This window comes from Elgaria multicarinata, chromosome 2, assembly GCF_023053635.1.
Source record: "Elgaria multicarinata webbii isolate HBS135686 ecotype San Diego chromosome 2, rElgMul1.1.pri, whole genome shotgun sequence".
In the NCBI taxonomy this organism is placed as follows: Eukaryota; Metazoa; Chordata; class Lepidosauria; order Squamata; family Anguidae; genus Elgaria; species Elgaria multicarinata.
Genome location: NC_086172.1, coordinates 150,235,192 through 150,254,743, shown reverse-complemented (window position 1 = coordinate 150,254,743; position 19,552 = coordinate 150,235,192). Strand labels below are relative to the sequence as shown.

Genomic DNA, 19,552 nt, shown 5'->3' with positions numbered 1-19,552 from the left:
GTTAATCTTTTCTTACATTCTGTGCAAGAGCTGATTTTACATACAGCACAACATTGTGGCTTCCCATGAAGGCTGGTGGCCCTCTGGGGTTCAAACCACAAATCTGTTTGGACAGCCTGTCTTCTGAATATCGTGATCATCTCTATAGGAGATGGTGAAGCAGAACCTTCATCTTGCCTAGCCAGAGAGAACTCTGTTGGTGCCAAGGCGAGTCAATCAAGTTATAATTGGTTTTAATTGATACTCCCACAGGCTGCAACATTCTTAACCAGCAGTTGAATGCCATTCAAACAAGGCTTTTGATGGGAGCAAATAAACTGTCTTTCAAAAGCAAAGCTCCACTGTAAAGCACATTGCAAAGATGTGGTTTCCCAAAGTAAGATTTCATTTGGATAAATGACAAGACACTACAGCACTGCAATTAGCACAGAAGCCTTCCCAATGATATGATTGGGAAGCCAGTGAGAGGGTCAAGTTGTATTTTTACAGCCAATATTTACATTCACCACTGCCACTATTTACATGCATTCCAATACCTCAACAACCACCTTCATCCAATCTCCTATATCTATCAGGTTTTACTGGCCTGGGGTCCCCAAGGTTGAAAATCAAGGTTGGAAAAACAACAAGTACTACTACTACTTTATGTACAATCTTCTACAGGATATACAGATTGTCTGATATTAGTCATGATGTCTATGTATTACCTCCAGGATATTGCCTCTGAATCCCAGTTGCTGGGGCACATGATTGGGAGGTTGCTATTGCATCCATGTCCTGCTTCTGGGATCAGAATGCTGGACTAGATAGGCTTTTGCTCTGATCCACCAGGCTCTTCTTATGTTCAGTGTGAGCTCTAATTCCTCCCTGAGAGGACCTCTCTCAACTGTTCTTTGTACCTCCTTTGACTATCCAAGGCCACAGCTAGACCTAAGGTTTATCCTGGGATCATCCAGGGTTCGCCCCTGCCTGAGCACTGGATCCCCTGTGTGTCACCTAGATGAACAGGTTTGACCCCTGGACAATCCAGGGATAAACCTTAAGTCTAGCTATGGCCCAAATCATGCTCATTTGCTTTCTTTAGACATGCAGATCCAGGCTAAGATTCTCATACCTGCATGCACATCTTCATTTTTTAATTTATTTACTGCCAGTCCCGTAGGCAGACAAGACACATTCTTCCAAAGAAACTCAGTTTGGTACAGGGATGGCTGAGAAGTTCATTTCAGTTTGATTTTGGCCAGAATTTACCCAACACGCACCTCCCAAAACCAAATAAGGACCCAAACACAATCTTTGTTCCAAAGTCTGTACCTTTCTGAGCCTGTGATGCAATTTGAGCAACAGCAACAACAACATGTGTTCCAAAAAAACACAAAAACACACACCACATACTTTTGAAAAATGTGTATGAAAAAATGTGTACATTTGAAAAATATGCACACAAATGCTTTAGTCAATGGGAGAAGAATGTTTCCATGAAAATATGCATAAATATTTGTGCCAAAAAGAGCAATCTGATACAGACATGAGTCAGAACAAACTTTAAGATGAAAATGGGAGAATCTCAACAAATGCAAGTTTTGCTGAGTTGCACTTCCCTTGTTTGGTACAGTGGATTGTGTGTTGAACTTTGACTGGGGAGACTTGAATTGAATTCCATGCTCAGCCATGCCTTTGAGATCTCAGCCCAATTTATTTACTTATTGCATTTCTATACCACCCAATAGCCAAAGCTCTCTGGGCGGTTCATAACAATCAGCAACCATGGATGGTTGTTTTGCAGATAAAAGGAAGCCCTTCTATACTACTCTGAGCTCCTCAGAGGGAGACAGAAATGTGACAAATGAATAACAAGGTTTAGAGTTTCTTTTAATTATCATGCTGTTGAATTAATCACGATTTGAAGTAAAAAAAAAGAAGATACCTGGACCTATGGGACATGGGTTCAAAATAGGGATGCTGGATACTTTCATTTGGTATGGTTTGGATTTTTAAGCGAACTAACCTAATTCAGAGCTTCATCCCACGTACCTGTTTCCCTTGAATTATCCCCTACAGCGCTAAGCTGTTGTCATTGTTGTTGTTGTTGTTGTTGCTACCGGGAAGCTAGATCCTTTGCATACCAGGAAATGGGTTTAAGGGGGGAAATGTAAAAAAAAATCATTAAAAAATCAACAGATGATCCAATCTAATTCAAATTTGGTATGCTTAAAGTTCTCCTTAATATCTATTACTGTGCCAATTTTGATGTCTTTATCTTTAAAGTTTATACAGATGTAAGCATTTGTTCAATTTTTCTTCAAATCCTGCTCCTGCGCCCCAGTGGCCACTCGGAAAACAACAAATGATACGCTCAAAAATTAGTAGCAAAATAATGCACTTCTTTTGGTTAAGAAGTGCAATTAAAGCAGGATGTATGGGAGTACTTCATAATAAAAGCAGATTATAAGCTGGAAAACTTCGGAGTCCTTTGCACGCAATTCACAGTGATTGCACAGTATAACGCTGGTGTGATAAAGCTCTCATACTTCCAAGACTAATGTCAGATCAGAACACAATTGTCCTTCAGATTCCATTGCATCAATCAGGGCTGATGCTGGGTGCTCTGGGACATAGTGAAAGATTTTAAATGGCAGCTGTATGGAACCGACTGGAGACGGGCAGCCACCATTTTAAATTTCTCGTATTGTCCCAGAATGACACTCTGTCTGGCGCTCCAGGGCACTGTGGGAAATGGAGTCTTTTAGGGCATTGTGGGGAAATGGCAGCCTTTTAGCATCCATGGGGAAAAATTAACTTGGTCTTATCAGGGGAACATACTTACTGCTGGTGGGGGCAGTACACCAAGGGCTCTCTCAAGCATGGAATCAGCTTGGGAAGGACTCACAGCATGATTCATTACTAGAGCTCCTTCCTGTACTCCCAACCAACCAACAGATGTTATTCCACATGTTAGCCAAGCACTCTTGATACTAATGACTACATGGACATAAGGAGTACTAAAGGTGCATTCAGATAAATCATAGAATCATAGAATAGCAGACTTGAAACGGGCCTATAAGGCCATCAAGTCCAACCCTGGAATCCACCTTAAAGCATACCTGACAGGTATGCCTCTTGAATGCCTAGTATGGGAGAGCCCACAACATCCCTAGGTAATTGGTTCCATTGTCGTAGATTTTCCTGATGTCCAGACAGAATCTGGCTTCCTGTAACTTGAGCCCATTATTCTGTGTCCTGCACTCTGGGATGATCGAGAAGAGATCCTGGCTCTCCTCTGTGTGGCAACCTTTTAAATATTTGAAGAGTGCTATCATGTCTCCCCTCAGTCTTCTCTTTTCTAGGCTAAATATGCCCAGTTCTCTCAATTGTATCTTGAAGCCTGTGGAACCACTAGCAAGAAGGACCTCTCCACTCCAGAAAAGGAGCAGGAGGACTGGCACCCCTGTCCCCCCACACTCAGATCTCTTGTTCCCCATTGCTTCTAGCAGTGAGAAAGGGTTGTCTCTATCAGGATCCTGTGGCAGGTGGGAAAGGAGGGAGAGAAGACTCTCCATTCCTTTCTGCAGAGATATTCACAAAGATAGGTCTTTCCCCATCAGTGCAAGCAACAATGAAACAATATTCTGTGTTCAGATCACAGGTATGTGTGTTTGTGCACATGCATGCTGTGTCTGAGTGTATGTGTGCACATGTGAATGTGTGGCCCTCATCATACATACAGCATCACATACAGCCCCAGGGCTGAGGAAGTGGTGCAGCTTCTAAATCTACCCCCCTCACCCTTCCTTAAACTGCTCCCTCCTTACAACAGCACTGTTTCCTATCTTTGTCCTTGCTTTCGCCCATCTATCCACCTGCCATCCACTCTACTCTCACCTGTCATGCCCCCTGCTCCTGTAGTAAATTAAGCTCTTCTAACAGGAGGGAAAACTATTATAAAGGAATAATGATAATGATAAACAGCACCAGAAATACATATCGCTTCTCCCGGCCTCCCTTCCTGTCTCCCCTCATTTCCCAGTCTCCCAGAAAGCACAGCATTAATCACTGGGGCAGCAGCTGAGAGATAAAGCACAATTGGAATTTAGCCGTGCATTATAGCGTGTGTATGTGTATGTCTGGGCAGAGGGGGAGGAGGAAGCAGCAGAATAATCTGTCATTTTATATATTTATACTGCCAGGGTCGGTCAGGACTGGTTCTCCATTGTTACTGCAGATTAAAATCATTCACGTCCTTCTGCTCTCATCAGAGGTCACCTTTCAGGAAAGGGGATAAATATTGTGACAAGTTAAATTTTACCATTTTTTAAATCAGTCTGCCATGGGGTTATGAGGCATTGTATGCATCCAAAGGGAAAAATAGACTGCCCTGCAATTTCTTCTGGCTCATGATACTGCCTTCTTACAACAAATCTCAAGAATGTTTTTAGATCAGGAAAAAGACACTTTTTTTTTTTTTAGAAATCCAGGTTTTCCCAATTGAAAAAAACCAAACACCTCTTTTAAAGAAATGCACATTTTCCCCAACCAGAAATGTTCATCTCCCCCATAGGCTAAAGCCGGAAAATGCAGATTTCATGGGGTGGGGAAGGATTTGCACAAGTGTGCACTTTGAAATGCAAACACAAGTTTGGGAAATGATGAAAAAATTCTGAGAACTGCCTTCCTGTTCACATCTGGGGCTGTGAATGGGACGTAGTCATATGATTTGCTAACACGAATGAAATGTTCATACATCTCTACTAAAACAATGCAATATGAAAAAATATTTGGCCACAAATCCACGCACCCCACCCCCCAGCTCACAGCCCAGAATGAACATCACAAAAGTAGCCCACAGCAACTGGGCCATAACTAAACACCCAAATGCCTGGGATAATAAGTATGTCCTTGCTTGGCACTGAAAAGATGACAACGTTGATGCTAGGCAAGCTTCCTTGAGAAGAGATTCCGTTAGTACAGGGCTATTGCAGAAGTACCTTTCCTGCCCTGCCACCATGGCTAGGGTGGGGGCAGGCTTTTGTGGGAGGGAAGAGGGGGAAGAACGATCCACCTTCTATGGTGAGGCGTGGGTGGGGTTTGTCTTTAAAGCGAGCCCCACACACACCCCAGGCCTCTTTCGTTGTCGCGGCTCCCACCATCCCTCCCTCTTTAAAAGTCTAGTATGGGACTAGCCAGTCGCCCCTTTTGCATGGGGGGCTGAGTAGGAACTTTGCCTATACAGGTTTTCCCCTACTTCATACTGGAACTTAAACTAAATTGAGGGTGGATAATTAGGTCAATTAGACCAACGCAGGGTTGTGCGGGAATCTTATGACCGGATGAGGTTGGTGAGCACTCGTTGGGCACCTTCATGGCGATTGGCAGGTTCTGAGGCCTGGTCCCCTGGGGGTTCAGCGGCCCTAGTCCCAGGATATGGCCTGCCTCTGGGGACCTGACTATCTCACCTACTCGGTGTTAAGTGGCACAATTGGGGGTGGGGCGGGATGGTTTCCCTCAAACACATATGTGTAGCATAAGAAAGGAGCTGGGTTTTTACCAGATTCCTGGCTTGGCCAAGTGCCTCGCCCATAACCAAGGCTAGTCGCCTGGAGAAAGAGCAATTAGATTCCCGCACTGTCATGTGCAGGTCCAGGGAGGGGTGAATTTACCAATGTTTAATAAAGAGGCCCTAGTTTACCCAAGCTCTGGTGTCTGAGTCGTTATTTCCTGACTTCTTCCTCTATCCGCAAAAGGCTGGTTCCTGTACTGACACCCATGAGCTTTTCTTAGAGGCAAAAAGCAGCAAAGGGCCTGTGAAGTTGACCTCAGGGTCTGGGTAGATTGATACAGGGAGAGGTGGCCCTTGAGGTATTGGAATCAAGAACCATGTAGGGCTTTTTAGGCTGAGCCCAGCACGTATATAAATAAATAAAAATAAATATTTCTGCATTTCTCAAAAGTTGAGAATCTTTTGCAAAATGTAGGAGAAATAGGAATCCTAAATTGCTTCACTGAAAACAAATCATTTATTTAGTTAAGGCCATGTCTGTGTTAAAATATCTGATTAAAGAGTCTCTTTTAACAATTAGATGAAAGGGTTTCTATGGCAATAAACATTTGTGCTAGGCTGGCAAAGGTCTGGATACAGTAAATATGGCAGAAATGTTCAAAGGATTATTGATGGGGACTCTCTTCTACCTCTGTTAGGACCTAAAAGCAGGGGCACTATATGATCACTGACCTGCTATTCACAATCATGTACGCGTTTGTTTCTCAAATCTGGTTACTACCTTCTTGTCTCTCATCATGAAAGTCAGTTTTTGGATCCTGCAAAACTGAACCATGAACATCATTCCGTTCATTTCCAGGCTCCCTTTGTGCTCCTTTCAATGGAATCAATATTGTATTATTGCAATTAGTTTCCAGCTGAAGTACAAAGTGTTGGTCATTACCTTTAAAACCCTACATGGTTTGGGTCCGGGTTACCTGTGGGATTGCCTTCTCCCGTACAATACACCCCACACACTCAGGTCCTCTGTGAAGAGTTTGCTCCAGTCAGCCACAACTAGGCTGACAACTGTTACCCAGAGGAACATTTCTTCTGTCGCCCCCAGACTGTGGAGGGACCTGCCAGAGGAGATTCGTCGGCTTAATACTCTCTCTGAGTTTAAGGCAGCCATAAAGACTAATCCCTTCCAACAGGCCTACCCAGAAGAATTTTAAACCTAAGAATTTTAAGATGTCCTGAATGTTATTTTAATATTGTATTGGTTTTATACGCTCTTTTAAAGAAGGTGGGTAAGAAATAAATTATTATTATTATTATTATTATTATTATTATTATTTCTTCTTCTTCTTCTTCTTCTTCTTCTTCTTCTTCTTCTTCTTCTTCTTCTTCTTCTTCTTTGAGACAGGTTTGGACAGGGATATATGGATTTTGTTAATCCGTTCCATCTATTTCCCCGTGGATTGTCAGGCATCTTTTGTTCCATCATCCACTCATCGTTAGAATTGGATTTTGCTCAATTTCCTGAAGTTGTGTTGATGTTGGGAAGTGCACAATTGCGCAAATGTGCACTCCTGAAAATGCACAAATCCTGCCAAAATGTGCAAATCCTCGCAAAATGTGCATGTTAGGGTCAGGGGGTTGATTTTGTTTTTCCACATACATTTGCATACAAGCCTGGAAAGTAAAAAAAAAAAAACTGGTCTGCAACTCCCTGTGATTAGCATGGCTCAGAAAAAGCCAGCCTGCTGCAGTATCCATGAGTTGGATTCATAGAAATCCAAACTCATTCAAGTCCACTGAAGATTTCTCTGACATCCCTAGGTTTTTCACTTCCAACTACAAAACTCTGGCTCCCAATAGGGATGTATTAAGAATTTCATTTCAGTTGACAAATCATCAGAACTTGCCCTGTTCAAAACCCCAAACATAGGAGCACATTCCCAAACTTGTATTTTGGAAGAAATGGGCACTTTAAAATGCACTTTTTATTTTATTTTACTTTTAAAAAAATGCATTTTCACACTTTAATCAATGGGGGAAAATGCACACTTTTGAAAAAAATGTGCACAGAAATGCACACTTTTCCTGTTCAAAATGTGCACTTTTCTCATTCTAATGAAAGGAAAAAGAGGTCACAAATGAAAATGGGTGCAAGGCGAACCAAGCTTTGAAGTGGAGTTCAGAGAAGCTCGATGAGCTCGGGCATCCATGCTTCTCTTATTCCTAGTTCTCAATGTATTTCATCTGATCAACAAGATGTATGTCTTAAAATAATGTATTCTTGAAAGAAAGCAACTTGTGCAAACAACTTGTGAAAAGAAGCAACTAATGACTAGGGGTGTGCAAAGTGGGTCTTCTGCCTAGAAATTCGAGTCAAAGCTCCATTAAGGTTTAAATCAGATCCATTCATGTCTCATATATATATATATATATATATATATATATATATATTCCCCACTCCAGTCTTTTCCAACCTGGTGCCCTCCAGATCTATTAAACAGACCACCACCACCCTGCACAGCCACTGAAAAAAAGAGCCTGCCTGTGCCTGACTCAGATGTAGAAGCGTTCTCTCTCATGATGCCAACCAACCAGCCCAGCAGCACTTTCACACTTTGGAAATGTAGATGATTGACTTCTATGAGTCCAAGCAGAAACACACTCCCTCCCCCTCTGCCCCAACCACTTGAATCAGCAGCCAGTTAGTGTTTCCCACTCCCCTGAACACTGCGATTGGAGGAGAACACGGTCATGGACAGCACTGTGTTAATTCCTAACTGGTTAGCCGCAGAAGTCAATATCAAAGCTACCCCTCACCCCACTCAGTGTCTTCCAAATATGGAGATATTAAATTCACAAACACACACACACACCAGGATAATTCCAGAGACTTTAGAAGCTCCAATTGGGCATGTCTCTGCTCTGATATTAATCAATGGGTTTGGAAGCGACCAATCTCCACTTTGGAAGATCGAATGCTCCACGGATGTTCGTGGTTACCAGATAATTCCAGGGTGTAGTGCACACCCCTACTAATGACTATACTCTCCTGTTAGGACTTTGGAGATTTAAGTAGCCAATTACTGCAATGACCTCAGTAAAGAAACCTCAAACTGGCATAATTTGTATTTTGATCTTGCTGAATTGGCTTTCAGCTTAGTACCCAATTGCAGGGCTGGCATCAAGGGTAGGCATGGCTGGGCACCTAATGAGGGCCCACACCCTGGCAAGGGCACACTGACTAGCCCTATGGAGTTGCTTCTCCTCTTCACCACTACAGTCTGCTTCTTCACCTGCCTCTCACTCTGGCCCAGACAATGGTGGTGGTGAGAAGAAGAAGTAGTAGATGCCTCTGCCAACTTGCTCACTGGCCCTCTACCTATCAAGCAAACAAGTGAGAGCAATGATGAGAAAGAGTATGAGGAGCAAACAGAGATAGACCCAATGAGGGTAGAGACCTATTGGGGGTGTTTTACCTTGTATCTCTGTTTGGAGAGAATCTCGTCATCCTATTAGATCACTTTGTCAGCATTCATCTTCCAGACTGGATCCATATAAATTCTTACTCCAAAGTTACCATGTTCCTCAGTGAAGAATTGTGCATGCAGAGGGTAAATACACTCAGATTGCAGTTACAGTGGTCCCAGCTGTCATTCAGGTCTTGTCAAGCAGCTTGTGCCAAATCCAAGAGCTCGCAGTGACAGATGTCGCTCCCATTTCTGTGACAGCTCACCCCACCGACAAAGAAGAATGCAGTGGGAATCTTTATTTGTTCTATTAGCTACACAGCACTCTTTCATGCTAAAGAAAACCCAAGGCGTTAATTAGATGGTTTCAAGAAACAGGGCTGTCATAACAGCCGGGATGTGTTTCTAATTTCTACGCTGTCATCCAAACGTGAGCCAAGAAAAGTAAGGCATACTTCCCCCACCTCTCAATGAGCCTTGTCAAAAACAAAATGAAAATATCTGCCTTGGAAGCCTTTTGGCAATACCTGCAGCTCCCAATCATTTCCCTGCAGGGTATAAATAGCAAGCAAAGCAGACAAGGTTTAAAGAAACAAAAAGCAAACCAGATCTTCCTTTCTGAGCCATAAAGCCCCAATACTTCTGTGTTGATTCCTAAGCAGCCCTTTCCTCTGCATTGTGTCTTTCATGGAATCCTGTCATTTTGAGAATACAGCCATTCTGGAACTAAAAACTTTATTTCTATGTCATAATGTCCCGATCTATTGTATCCGTTTTATTTTCAAATGGCACCTATATATATATATATACACACATTAATACAAAGACTACATGCAGTTTTATTAATTAAACAGTAAACACTGTCATATGGCACCATCACTGCAAGACATCAATTGGGTATTAAACACTTGTAACACTCTAAAATGCTTTTACGTGATAAGTATATTTTCCTAATGTTAATTGATCTGGTGCTGAATTATTTTATTTGCTTCAATTATTTTGTGATGAGCTGGATGTTGCTTTCTATTGCTATCATTGTTTTGGTGCTATTTTATTGCCATTGGTTCTTATTGCTATCTATGGTATTTTGTTTAGTGTTTTTTTATATATATTTATATGACAGAAGCTTGCATGTGAGACAAGGGCCACCTTCCATGGCCTTCTTAGTGGGTGCCCCCAAGGCCCACCTGGGGGCAACATCATTATCTTTTTGGCACAAGGTTAAGACCTTCTTCCACTCTGAGGCATTTCCCAGTGTATGATAAGGTTTTTAATCATGTTCTGGGATTCTTACTGTCGATTGTTAAAACTGTTTAGAAATATGTGTGTGTGTGTGTGTGTGTGTGTGTGTGTGTGTGTGTGCGTGCATGCTGACTGTTTAATTTTGTATACAAATTTATTTATATTATGTACAATATTGAATTTTTAAGTTTTTTAATCTTTGTAAACTGTCCATAGAGCTTTGGCTATTGGGTGGCATAGAAATGTAATGAATGAGTGAAATGAATGAAAGCTCTCTAAGGACCATTACCCTCTGGACCAGAAACATTTTCCTCTTTGCCCTAGTGGGTGGACACTCCCTGTAGATTCACATTATCTGCCTTTTTTAGTTGCCAAAGCCGGGCTAAGATTATGAAACATGTCTTCAAAATGTCTGTGCTTGAGGGGCTTTTTTTTTTGCCAACATTCATGTTTCTTTTATCTATGCCTTACGCAAACAATATATTTTCTCAAATGTATTTCCTAGCAGGCATGTCCCCCAAAGTAGCAAATGTTAATGGACTGTTGCAGAATACTAGAGGACGTTCAAACTTGTAATTGCATTTGGAAAGCAAACTGGCTCCAGAAACATGCCATACGCTTGTCAAAAGAACTTGAATTTCAAATAGTGATTACTCACAGCTAACAGCTTTGGGGCCAAGTTGCAGATCGTAATTTACCCCCTTCTCCTAACACAGATCATCAAATGTTTTCAAATATATACATTTGAGATCATGCATCATATAAATATTATCATATGCTTTTGGCCAGTGCCCATATCACCCACCCACAGACTTATGCATTCACAGTTACTACTATAATCTGTTGAGAAGATGCCTAACAGATTCTATTACAGGAATGTGCACAAGTGCACAGCAAAGGGTGGGATCTATCCACAGTCATTCCCTTTAAGTGAAAATTCATATTTTCCCAACTGAAACCAATGGGGCTTAGATGAGCTTGGGTCCCAAACTCTACCTCCGATATCTCCAGTTAGAGGTGTTAGTAGCAGGGTTGGAAAAGACTCTGGTTTAAAACCATGGAGAGTTGCTGTTGGTCCCATTAGATAACAGTAGTTCCATATGCCAATGGTCTAAGTATAAAGGGCAGCGTCATGTGTTCAGTTTCATATAGTCCAGTATTAGTATCTCCCATTGATGGAAGGATGAAGATGGCTTTCCAATCCTATTCCAAATCTCACTGCTCACTTCTAGATTCCCACTCCTACCAGGACCCCACACTGCCATTGGAGTCCAAAGTCACATGGAAAGAAGGACTGATAGGGAGTGGAGGGTGTGTGCAAATGGAACGGAGTCTTGATTTAGCGCAGCAGCCACCTGATGGCCTCTACTCAACATGTAAGGTTTTTTTTAAAAAAGGTTTATTTTAAATGCTGAGCTACAGGGCCTGCAGGGATGGCTGGCTGCCTGTCATGGCACTTCCTCTTGGCGGAGGGGCTGGGCACATAGACAAGGGGCATGTCTACACTAGCTATTTATCCCAGGATCGTCCCGGGATCATCCCTGTGCATCCAAATGACATATAGGGGATCCCAGGAGCAGGCAGGGATGACCCTCCATTTTCCTGGGATAATCCTTAGGTGTAGAAAGGGCCAAGGAGGAGGAGGAGGAGGGGAGGAGGAGGAGGAAGAGCTGCCACTGCCATCTACATACCCCTGGTGATAGCCTCAGCTTCAGCAGGGTCATAAGAACATGAGAAGAGCTAGGCTGGATCAGATCAAGGGTCCATCTAGTCCAGCCCTCTGTTCACATAATGACCAACCAGCTGCTAACCAGGAACCCACAAGCAAGATACAAATACAACAACACCCTACCACCCATATTCCCCAGTAACTGGTGTACATAGGCTTACTGCCTGTGATACTGGATGTAGCACAAAGCCATCAGGACTAGTAGCCATTGATAGCCCTCTCAAGGAATTTAACCAATCCCATTTTAAAGCCATACAAATTTGTGGCCATCACTGCATCTTGTGGTAGTAAATTCCATAATTTAACTGTGCACTGTGTGAAGAAGTTCTTCCTTTGATCTGTCCTGAATCTCCCACCAGGGCAGGGGATGGGCCCTTCTTAACCTCTGGGGCCTCAGCAGCTTCCTGCTCATGCTGACCACTGATACCAGGCCCAGAATGTGTGTGTGTGTGTGTGTGTGTGTGTGTGTGTGTGTGTACACACACAAACAATGATGTTACAGTGACACAACAATGCCAGTCTCTTCAACTGGGATGGCAACATTTTTGTGTGCAAAGGGCATATACATTCTGAAAGGGAATATAAAGTAGGAGGGGGAAAGTGGGTTTTTTTGTATGGTCCTGTCAGTAAGACTTGAAAGCTGAGCCACTCAAGTTCTTTCATTTAATATGCTTTGCAGTGAGCGGATCAAAATGTCACTGGGGACTCATAACAAGCCATGAGTAAATTAGAGGCCAATTTCCCTCTCAAAAAATTATTTTCTGAGAGGGAAAAAGAAAGTACCTTGCAAGAGGAGACAAGTGGATCCTTCTCTGCCTGGGTGTTAGAGGTTTATTAGACTGACAAATCTCCTCTGCCATGCTCCATCACAAAGCATGTCTGGAAGGGAAATGCTCCTAGAGCAGTGCCTTATTGGGAAAGTCTGGATCGAAATCCAAGTCGTTTCTCTGCTGCATATGAAGAAATTTGTGATTTTTGGTAAATTCTGATCAACAGATGAACTGAACAAAACTATCACTCGTCTGCACTGGCCAAATCCAATAGGTGCAGCTATTCCCTCTTGGAGATGGCCATGTCATAACTCTCCACCCTGTAGCTGTCAAATCTGAGAAGCCTGCCAGAAAAAAAGAGGTGGCATCACAAGCATGGGGGAGGACACAGGAATTCAATCCCTGACTTCTAAAAGCTAAGCACTCTAAGCTCTGGGCCAGGATGGATGAATCTATCCATTGTGCTGTCTCCCATGTTTGGATTTTTAAAATACCGAGTCTTTTCCATCCTGTTTAAGAAGAAATTTGCACTTTTTGGCAAAGTTTGGTAAAGGAATCAAATGAAATTCGTGCCCCACCCAAAAAAGGGCTTAAAACAGAGAAGTGATTGTATTGCATCATCAACTGTTCAACCGCAGTTCAACCGCAGCTTTTAAAGCTCAACTAAAAACTTTTCTTTTTCCTAAAGCTTTTAAAACTTGATGTTGTGCAGACTTCTACTGTTACTTTCTACTGTTAGTTTTACCCTACCCTGTGCCTGCTTACCCTACCCTGTACCTGTTTGCATTCTCTTCCCCTCCTTATTGTTTTACTATGATTTTATTAGATTGTAAGCCTATGCGGCAGGGTCTTGCTATTTACTGTTTTACTCTGTACAGCACCATGTACACTGATGGTGCTATATAAATAAATAAATAATAATAATAATAATAATAATAATAATAATAATAACTCCAGGTCTTCCCAATGAAGGAAGGTCTTTGGCTAGTCAGGAAGACTGTTCAGGAAAAGTTCCAGAACCTCAGCTATGGAAGCAAGGGCTCTCTCAAGAGCATGCTGGATAGAAAGAACACCACGCCTCTCATTGGGATGCAGCACAGTTCTAGTCTAACAGCAGTCTGCACTCCAGGACATCCCAGAGTTAAATGTAGAAGCATTTAAGGGCATGATAGCCATATGCCTCTGTGTTCTACGCACAGCAGTGAGGCAAAGTGGAATTCCCAAAGAGAATATTGTTAATACGAGAGAATCTGGTGTGTCAGGACCCCGAGGTCTGTGAGAGTAATTTAATACAGCACATGTCATTTCCAAACAGACCAGAGCTTGCATACAGAGTAAACTCATGTGTGAGGAGGTCAAAGCAGCGCTTTTACTCAGGGTGGGCCGGCAGCTCTGTGAGGCAGCCAGGTGCAAATGTGCTTCATTAAGTGTTGCAGAGCAAATACAAAATCCCAAGTTTGGCCAAACAATATTTTTAACTGCATTGATTTCTGTTGGCATAAGCATGGACAGAAATTCTAGTTCCAGAGCTCAAAAAGTGCAAGTCTTATAACGACATGCGTGTATTATCTTTAGGAGGAGGGCCCAGAAGATTAAAGTCTGATTGAACATTCTGAAGATCCCATAAATATACTGCCACAGATGTTAGGATGTTTATACATTCCCCAATGCCCTGTTCAGATGTTATGCCTGGACAGGAAACTGCTATGCGTATAAGGAATGTGTGAGGGTGCTGCATTGGACCTGCCTCCAATGTCCCCACTCTGCCCTCTCCATCCCTGGCATTCCCACATTGAGCTGGAAGGTCTGAATGCATGTTTGGCTGAACATGCATAGAAACAGTGTTGCCAGTCATGAAGAAGCTTCTTTGTGTGTTCAGCTGAAGCCAGGGGAAGTTGGTGTGTCTGTTTTTTGTGGAGCTGTAAATCCATACTGGGTTTCAGTCAGAACCAGCCAGAACGCTAAAGGAGCTATCCAGTATGCTGAACCTTTTTGGGGGGATCACAGCCCCACCAAAATTAGAGCCATCAGCCACCTCTGGCAGAAGCGCATAGAAAGTAGGGGTGTGCACTCCACCCTGGAATTATCTGGTAACTGCAAACATCTGCAGAGCATTCAATCTTCCAGATTGGAGATTGGATGGTTCCATCAAATAATCTCAGAGTGGAGCCGCAGCCAATTGGTGCTTCTAAAGTCTCCATAATTATCCTGCTCTCTCTCTCTCTCTCTCTCTCTCTGTGTGTGTGTGTGTGTGTATCTCCATATTTGGAAGATGCTGAGTGGGGTGAAGGGTAGCTAACCAATTAGAATTGCCACAGTGCTGTATCTGACCATGTTCTCCTCCAATCACAGTATTTGGGGGAATGGCAAACACTAACTGGCCGCTGATTCTGGCCGTAGATGGTGGGAATTTCTATTTACAAAATTCCTAAAAATCAAAGCATGAACTAATCTGATCCAAACTTGCCGTGGAAAAAGCCCGTCTTAAGAGCTATCACTGTGCCAAGTTTGATCTCTTTATCTTTAAAAATGAGGGAGCTGTAAGCATTTAATTAATTTCTATTGATTAGAATGGTTCTCTGAAAAGGGGCGGTTCTCCGATGGGTAATCCGATGGGGCAGAGTCAGAGGAGCCACTTCAAAATCAGGGCAGAGAATTGCCTCAAGGGAGCTCTGGCTTGAATTTGATACTATAACAAATGCTGAAGCATAAGAACATAACAAGAGGTATGCTGAATCAGACCACGGGTCCACCTAGTTCAGCACTCTGTTCACACAGTGGCTACACAGCTAACTAAGGCCTCAGCTAGACCTACCAGTCTAGTGCAACGGAGTGGTGAAGATTTCACGATATTTTTATCGTGAGATCTCCTCCTCTGTTTACACAACATTTTGGGTTTTTTTTTCTTAAAGAGAAAGGAGCGCACAAGCATTCATGCACAAAAGGTGTTTTTTTTTAAAAAAATTCCTGCTCTCCCCCCACCCCATCCCCGATGGGCGCAGAGCTCCTGAGGAATTCTGTGCCCCGTGTGAGGGTCACAGCTCCTCGTGAGTAATCGTGAGGAGCCGGGACAAACTGGGACAGCCGCCCACACATTCTGCGGTCTCGGGATCAGCCCACGGAAAAAGTGGGCCTAACGTGTAGGGCCATATCCTGGGGCAAGGGAGGGATCATCCCTCCCTGATCCCAGGATGCCCTGTGTGTCATGTGAATGCACAGGGATGATCCCGGGGATTGCCCTGGGATAAAGCCCCGTTTAGCTATGGCCTAAGTCTCTGCTTCCACATCCAATCAACACACACACACACACACACACTGGGATAATCAAGAGTTTGTGGGAAACCATGCTAGTAAATGCTCAAGTCTCTTTTGAGATGCCCACCACATTTGAAAATTGGGGAGATAATGAAAAATAGTCAATCATGTTAGGCACCTTAGCTTCACCCAGGCCTAATTCCAAATATATCACAAAGGGTGCAACCCTATGGAGATAGTCGTCAGCCCCCTAACTCGGAGGCTGATGACTATCCAATGCAGGGTGGCTGAAGCATGGAGATGATCCTCACCTCATGTTCTTCATTTTTTGCTGGACAGGTGCTCTTGCCTGTCTAGCCAGGGAGATTTAGAACATGAGGGGGAGGTCACATGGCACATAGGAAGCTATGTAACATAGCTTCTGCAGCCTCTTCTCTTCCCTGTTCTGGGACCGCCCCCATTTTCCCATCTGTTGTGCTCCATTTCTGAGTGAGGAGACATGGAAGAACCATGCGGGTTACAAGGGTGTGGGGAAGAGGGCAAGCTGCAAGGTTTCTGGGAGCCCTAGCTTCAACCTCTGTTCCCAGAAACTGAACAATCCCATGGCCATCTAGACAGTGTCTAGCGCCCATAGAATCACAGCCTCGATTACTGGAAGGGTTATGTCTTTCCTTTCTGCCAGAACAGAAATCAGAGATGTTGAGATTTTTGCAAATGAGTCTATGAATTTGATGGATTGATAATAAATATGCAAAGATTGGTTGGAAGTAGGCTGGGTCTTCTAAATAGGATGCCAGGGCCTCAGCATCTGAACTGTGGGGCAGGTTATCAAAAGAAGAATGTGTTTCTTCTAAAGTGATAAAGCACATACAACTTATGCTGTAATGCATCTTTGCAAGCTTAGCTCCCTGGAAAACTGGGACAGAATTGCTAGTAAGCCTTAAATCCTAACATATTTTTATAAATGGATTTAATTACATAGTTTAACCCACCTCATCCTGTAGCGTCGTTTGGGGCAATAATATTGTGCTTCAAAAATATAAATTATTCTAAAACATACAATACAATGAATTCAAACTTAGTTTAGCATCCAATATGCATTTACTGACTATGGGAATTTTTAAGGAATGTTGCTGCCATATTGCATAAATGCAAATAGAACAAAATGTAATTCCATGGAATAAAGGGGGCTGTTTTTCATTTCAGTGTTAAGTTATTCCTATACCCTAGGCATGTTTGGCAACATTTGGGCAAGAATCTGTATATGTGCTGGGGCAATATTTGCTCTCACATACATAGTAATATGCACAGATGAAAAGATGTTAAGTGGAGAGAGATGGTGTGGTATAGCGGTTAGAGTGTTGAACTGGGACCTGGGAGGCCAAACCTACCAAACAGGGTTGTTTTGAGGATAAAATGGAGAGGAGGAGGGTGGTCATATACACCACCCTTGGGATCTTGGAGGAAAGATGGGATAGAAATTTAACAAATAATTAATAAATAAATAAATGGACATCTGAAGTCACTCTTAATTTCAACCACCCAGAAGTCATATCCAAACCAGCTCCAGGATTAAGGTGGGCTATAGCAAAGTGTCATTCTATGGCCCCTTCCAGTTAGGGTTGTTGGAGAGATTTGCAACAGAATCAATTGAGTTCAGATGTGCGTGAACCTGACCTGTGGATTCCAGAGCGGACTGGCTTTCCTGTTGTTGGGGGGATTCTGCAGACTTGTGGACTGTTTATCATAGAAAAATAGGCAGAAATTTAAAAAATGCCCCCCAAACGTGCATTTTTCCTATAGACTAAAGCATGAAAATGTGCATTTTGAGAGAATTTGTACATTTCTGTACGTACAAATTTGCACAAATTAAAAAATAAATAAAACAACCCGATTCCGTCGATGGACAGATGATGGAACGAGAGGTGCCTGACAATATACATAACACAGAAAGAATGGATTTTACACAGTCTGTACATCCCTACCACCACTGATGGACCCTCTTTCCACTCCTGATGCCTTCTCTAGGCTCCCTGTTAAACTTGAAAAACAAAACAAAAATCAAGATTCCTCCCAGCACTCCAGTGCCCAGCAGCTTCCAAATGTCATTGTGGATTTGCCCCTCGTGGTTGAGAGAATGAGTCATTCTAGATCACTGTGGAGGAATAAGATGGATGTGCCCCAAAATGATGGCAGAGGCCCTGCTCCCCTCCAGCGATGCTGTGGGATATCTTAACTTCTGGGGCGTGAGGGGGAAATCCAAGTTGTGAAGTGGGAGCCCATTAGATGCCAGAGTGCCAGAAAAACATGTTAAAGGATTAAAAGGGGTGGGGGCTGTTGGTTTGTTTCATTTTAAAAATGGGCATGTCTACACCTATGGAAGTAGAGGGCCGGAGAGGGAGCGGTCCTGGGCTTACCTACTTCCTGGATCTTCACCCTGTGTCAACACATGGTGTGCGATGTCCCGGGAGGAAGAGGATGTCATGCACGCCATTTTTTTTTTTTTTTATCAGAAAAGAGCTCAGGAGCACTTCTGCACTAAGGTAGTTTTTTTTAAAAAAAACACCAACCCGTTCCCCCCACCCCACCCTCGATGGGCATGGAGCTCCTGAGGAGCTCTGTGCCCCGTGCCCAGCTCCTTGTGGTTACTCACGAGGACGGCCGGTCACATGTCCTGTGGTCTCGGGATCATCCTGGGACCGTGGGAAAAACCAGGATTAAAGGATAGGGCGATATCCCAGGGAAAGAGAGAGATCATCTCTCCATGATCCCGGGATCCCCTGTGCGTCATGTGGACACAAAGGGACGATCCCAGGATATCGCCCCATCTAGACATGCCGTTAGGGTGCCTGGGCCCCAGCAGCTGCCCAAGTGTGCCTCTTGGTGGTGCTGAGACCACTTACAATACAGCTTATGCAGATGGAGCTGAACACCTTTGTCGAGCAAGCAAAAGGAAGAGGGGAATCATCTTGTACTGAGATGGCAATAAACTGACCTGCTCTTGAGAAACAATGAGTTGTAATGGAGGTGCATATTGACTTTTATCTTCCTTTCAGTGGGAAGAGTGAAGTGTCAAGAGTTATTGCTTTAATATCAGCCAAGATGAGACCATTTGTTTGTGCTGTGGGTGCATCCAGGAAATCATTGCTCTAACCCTGTTTTTAGAGACCCGCCTACCCTTTATTAAATCACTCTGATGGTGTATTGTTGTTGTTTTCAAGAATATAATGGCTTCAATACACTTAGCCAGCTGCCAGGTAGATTAGGTCAAAAACATTCTGTGGGATGGTTTCCCTAAACAGGGTCAAGTAATACTTTGAGTGACACTGACATGATGTCATTCCTTCAGAAGAGGCTCGAGAACATTTCAGAGAGTTCAATTAGATCATGAACGAAGAGCAGAACCTGACCCATAGTCCTTTAATTCCTGAAATCATGTAGGAACAGCATTCCAAATAAGACAATAGAAGAGGAATTCCAAATCTTTCATATCCACAATCCAAATTAGAGGTGGGTGGCTGCTGGAGGCCTTTATGTAATGCTACATCATTTGTAGCTAATGATTTCAACCAATTCACAGCCACCTGGGGTT

General features: G+C 43.2%; 1 protein-coding gene across 9 annotated transcripts in view; it reads right to left on the bottom strand.

Moving 5' to 3' along the window:
- The window catches only part of NRXN3 (neurexin 3), a 1,089,604-nt gene that overhangs the window by 162,038 nt on the left and 908,014 nt on the right, over nt 1-19,552 (bottom strand). Inside the window, exon 15 of one of the 9 annotated variants that reach the window (XM_063117930.1) lies at nt 17,658-17,660. The exons of the other annotated variants lie outside the window; for them this stretch is intronic. Coding sequence (XP_062974000.1) covers nt 17,658-17,660 — 3 coding nt within the window. The remainder of the gene's footprint in view (nt 1-17,657; nt 17,661-19,552) is intronic. 9 annotated transcript variants of the gene reach the window in all.